Source organism: Opisthorchis viverrini (assembly GCF_000715545.1).
Source record: "Opisthorchis viverrini unplaced genomic scaffold opera_v5_173, whole genome shotgun sequence".
NCBI classification, from domain to species: Eukaryota; Metazoa; Platyhelminthes; class Trematoda; order Opisthorchiida; family Opisthorchiidae; genus Opisthorchis; species Opisthorchis viverrini.
Window position 1 is genome coordinate 1,065,322 of NW_008751827.1, and position 5,266 is coordinate 1,070,587.

Consider the following 5,266-nt stretch of genomic DNA (forward strand, 5'->3'; position numbering starts at 1 on the left):
CAAGAAGACGCGTGACAGTGTGCCTATGAGACGTTTACATTCCTGTCCATTTGCCTGTAACTCCTTAGTTCGTATCATTTAACAAATGACTTCGCAGTGAAAAGTTTCTCGTCCTTTCACTAGCAGTATGGTTTTCCTGGGTTTTATTAGTTTCACGCAACCCGCGAGAAACACTGCGGAGCTAACTTGACCTTCCCAAGATCCGAATAGTAGTACACTCCTGGATGCTAGGAGCAATTTCATTTCACGAGCGGCTTCTTTCAAACTCAAGTTGCTTATCCTTACGGGCTTTTATCTTCCGTTCATTCACACGAATTGTCCCCCTCGCGAATCAATGGAGGCAAAGGTTTAGCATGCTCCAAAGCCTGGGGGAATAGAGTTACTCAAGTTACGAGTCGTAACAGGATGGTTGTTTGATTGAGTTCCTAGACCTAGTGCCTGATGAAACATTTGTAGTTGAGGGTCAACGGCAGACATACTAATCCTTTACTCAGTATAGAGCAAGCGCATGACTAGCATACCTGCTAATTTCCCGCGACCAACAGCGTCCTATGAGCTTACCTCCCATAAGCTGAGAAAAGGATGTTGAACATGTATCCTGCAGAGCTAAGTTGAAACCTAAATGCCAACTGACCGATTACAGACCATTGGACAGGGAAGCAAAACTCTCATTTGCATCCTATTTGCAAAAACTGGATATCCACCTTCTCCTGAACGCGGCTTCTTGAACTTTCCCGAGTATATATTGACTCCAATCATTCATCGCTCAAATCCAAGCAAATGTTACAAAGTGACTCCACGAATTCCGCCACTGATCTCCCCTCTTCCAATGACGCAAAGCGAAATTCCACGAACAACACATACTACTCGCGTGCCACCCATCAGCAGTATCACCGTCACACTGGTATTCGTGCGTGTCAGTGACCGACATATAGGTGTGCATCCGTACCCGGCCTGTTGGGGCCTGGTCGGACTTGTGTCGTCTTGATTTTCGTGTGGTAGCACCGCCAATAAGAATCACGTGACTGGACCAGGACGGGACCATCAAGCCAATGTTCCGCTGGCCGTTGTCTGGAATTTCAAACCGTGCTACACTTTTGCTGATGCAAAGTACGCGAACGATTGAAGTTTGTTGTATGCATTTGCTTGACTTTGTGTAAATAGTACCGTAGAATTTCGTATCCAATTTTTCCTTTTGATATTCCGGATCATCAAACTCCCGCGTGACAAAATGTTCCGTATCGGGGACTTCAACAACAGTGTCGAGGTTGTTTCTGAAAAGTGGAATGAAATTCGCGATATACTAATATTAGGCATGCATATAAATCACATGTACAGTAGGTGCAATTTAATAGACTAAACTATTGTTTGTGAAGTTGTAACTGCATTTATCCAGCCGACCATTTCTCTGTGTCGCTCTTTCATCCCCATTCCCCAAAGTGGGATGCATGAACGCGTGTCAAAGTTTATAGACATCACCATCGCGACCACGACACAATAAGATAGATAACACAAATGCTAGGCCAGCAGCAAATACCAGAGATAGACGAGTACTTATCGTCCGAAGGAGATGAAACTGAATGACTGTCAATTCTAATTAACGAGGCGCACCTCAAATCAGATGTTTCACGCGAAACGCGCCCAATCCTTATTTCTCGACGAAGCGCGTTGTTGAATAGGATGAATAAATTCACGTCGCCGACAGCTCGCACTTGTGTTCTTATCTACCGTGGCTGAATCCGATAAACGTATAGAAGGGGAAGCAAATCATCTCCACCTTCGCACAAACTTCGTTTTCGCCTTGAACGTGCATGCAACGTGAAAAGTAGGGTTAGTGGAAAATAATGGAGACCAGTGGAGGATGCGAAGGGGTTGGGACAAGCAGGGATAATTAGGTCCGTATGCCAAACAATTCTATCGGTTTGGACATCAAGACGTTGCGTTTAAATCCTGGGGAGTTTCAACCACTCGAGTTGCGCACGAATTTCTCACCACAAATTGTGGTGCGGGGATCAGATAAGAATGATGACGTTTGACAGTTCCCGAAACTACTGGTTGTGCCAGAAATATATGCCGGAATTGATGCACGAGACTAGGGGGTGGGAATAATCACCAGTTTTAGGACTGTTTATTGTTTGGATGCTAGTGACTTGTGGTCAGCCTCTGTGACTCCGCCCGAAAGATTGCAATACACACACTACTGGTCATTCTTGTTGAGCAGGGAAGGAACTTCCTTCCTTATCCTTCCAATGATACACACTGAGAGTAACCAGTGAAACATAAATACAATACATTTACGCAATGGATAACCTGAAAATTAGGTTTTGGGAACTCACATCTCGTTTGAAAATGTTCTGCTTATGGATGAGCGACATTGAGAAGAAAGTGCCTGTTTATGAAGCAAACAGGCTAGGGTGGGCAGGTAGGCAGTTAAAAAAAGACCGGACTTAGTGATAAGCTGTTGTCCAGCAAATAATGACTAGATCTGGGCCTGGTATAAAGTTAGAAGTTCAGGATTATTGCGACCAATTCATGCTACAGATGGGTGCACCGGACGCAGGTTCGTCGTTGTTAAACCCCGTCTTTAGTGCATATTCTCGTACTGGAACGAGTTGCGTGCCCCTTAACGCTATTCCATATGCTACAGATAGGCGCACCGGACGCAGGTTTCGTCATTGTTAAACCCCATCTTTAGTGCATATTCTCGTACTGGGACGAGTTGCGTGCCCCTTAACGCTATTCCAGTATTGCATTCAAGTCATTATTTTCAGCATCTTCATCGTGTATCAGTCAGTGTGTGGTGTGTCCAAAGTTCTAAAAGTTGGTTTGGTAAATGTCTTGTTTGTGCCCGCTGATGATCGGATGGCATTAGTGATCCCTAGCACTAAACGGAGAATTTCCGGCTACCCAAGAGCAGTCACAGGGTTTGATGAATTTGTGCCAAGAGTAGCGGGGAATCACCGTCCGCAGCTTCATTTCCAAATGTGCAGACCAACCACCAACTAGTTTACCGTATTTCACCGTCCTGATGCAGTCTAGTACTTCAAACCCGTGAACACCGGATTTCACGCTGTCCGTAAATCGGATGCTTTGCAACCAACTGTGTGACTTGACTACTGCATAAATGTCAGTAGCACGTTTTTACGTGCAGTCTGGAACAAGTTCGGTTGATGGTTGCAATCATAGGGCGAAGTTACAAAAAAAACATAATTCGACATTTGCATACTAATTTGGCCTCCACGGGAAATTCACTTGAATCTCTGATGGTTTCCTCTTTATTGGTATTCCTCGTCAACTGCACCAAGTCACCTCGTGTTTCGGCTGATACGCCATTGTATATACGTGGCACAATATTCATAGGATTGCTGGAAACTAATCGAAAGTTCACGGCCGGTTTCGCCATTCTTGGCGCAGTCCTCGAGTATTCAGCAACCGTAAGAGTACTGTGTTAACAAACTTAATGCTACCAGTTCATCCCTCCCTTATGTACTTTCACCTGCTCAGTCATGAAAAGTATACTTGAGGAGCGACTTCTATGAGAGTATATGTTCCCTTGGACCAACTTTCATTCATTATGGACAGCCAATTTTACACTAAGTCAGTAAAAGTACCAACTACAAGCTTTTCTTTCTCACCGATGTGGTTTACTGCAACCTTTTTGCGCCATTTTAACGCACTGAGATTTGCGGAAAGTAAAAATTTCTTACAAGTGGTTCGCAGCTTACGATTCATATGCTGCGATTGGCAGCTTCAATCGTTAGCCTAGTCCAAAACCTTGAAAGTGAGCTTAATTCACTTGCGTCATTTGCGTGATGGGGTCTTCAATATCTAACATTCTTTTCTTGCAATTTCGAGGAGTGCACCTTCCTAGGTATAGAGTAACCAAAGCGTCCACTTTAAGTTCATATTGACCCTATTCCTTTGGAAAAATATTACAAATTATAATTCGTGGGCTTTTTTGTCCCCGTTTAGACGTACAGGGACGTTATGCTCGATCTCTCGATCATCACTTTAAGGCCACATCCATGGATGCATACTTCCACCGACGGGCTTACATAAAAGCTGAGAAATTTCGGCAACCAAATAGTTAGAGAAACAAGCGAATAGCCCATCAGAACAAGAGGTAAATTAAGCTGAACACCAAAGTTGTTGACAATGGTTCCCCGGTGCATGATTTTGCCACTTACAAAGTGAATAGCTGAGCCTGGCACAATCGATTTAACACGTGTCTGGATTCCTTGTGTATATGAAACTCAGAGCGCAGTTCCGTAAATTGCCATTTCCGTGCCCAAACCTCCCCATGTGCAGATGATCATGAAATTCGCTTGCCTATGCTTTTAGGTCATATGCACGTTGAGATTAGTGAAATTGGATACTAGTTGGTGTTTATCAGGAAGGCCAGATTCCTGAGAGCAATCATTGAATGTCCGGAATCTATCGAGACTCTCAACTCGGCTAGATGTTGACCAGACAGACAGCGCCTCCGCAATATGCAGCACGTCAAAGCCTCTGACCAAAGCCGGACGCGTGCGTCAGCACTGGATCAAGCTCAGACAGTGTCCCTCCAATGATCAAGGCCAGACGCATGCGTCAGCACTGGATCAAGCTTAGACAGTGTCCCTCCAATAAATAGCTTGAGACTTTTATACTTTCGCACTCCCACGCACTCACGCTCTCGCACTCGCTCTTTCGGAATTTAGATGTTGCGTTCCCTTCCTTGAGTCTTTTTTCGGGCACTAAGCACTGAAGCGGGTCAGCTACAGCAGACATAACAGGTTTCTATATGGTTATTGGTATAAAACTGTCCTTTCGCATTGTGTCCAACACACCAGCTGTCTGTTGTGAACTCCATCATGTGCAGGAGGATTTATTGATGGGTGTTCAGTCACAATGATTCGTTAACGTTATGGGAGGAATGAAGGACATTTGTATTTCTCACGAGTGTCTGTGTTTTTAGGGTTTGTTTAGTTGGGGTCTGCAGGTGTTTAGGCAAGGTCCTCAGAACAAATTTCGAATCAGAAGCCCACAAGGCAAAGTACGAGCTGAAATGCAGCAGAGTCCAACGGGAGGTGACTATGGGCCACCCTGAATATTTCAATGATAAACAATCACTGCAGGACCTCGAACAAACTGAGGTCACTGGACTTGAACAGATCTGAATTTTCAGGTTATCACTTTCACTGATTCGCTTCCGACGGGAACAGCATCAGCATTGTCAGCTGTCTTGTGAGAAAGATTATTTGCTACTACTGACAAATTTCAGTAG

At 44.5% G+C, this 5,266-nt stretch overlaps 1 protein-coding gene across 1 annotated transcript in view; it reads right to left on the reverse strand.

Moving 5' to 3' along the window:
- T265_14296 (hypothetical protein) overlaps window positions 1-1,273 on the reverse strand; it is a gene marked incomplete at both ends in the record, with an annotated part of 8,070 nt that extends 6,797 nt beyond the window's left edge. The window contains 2 exons of the mRNA XM_009172973.1: window positions 562-598; window positions 865-1,273. Of these exons, the coding sequence (XP_009171237.1) occupies window positions 562-598; window positions 865-1,273 (446 nt within the window). The remainder of the gene's footprint in view (window positions 1-561; window positions 599-864) is intronic.
- Between the last annotated feature and the right edge of the window lie 3,993 nt (window positions 1,274-5,266).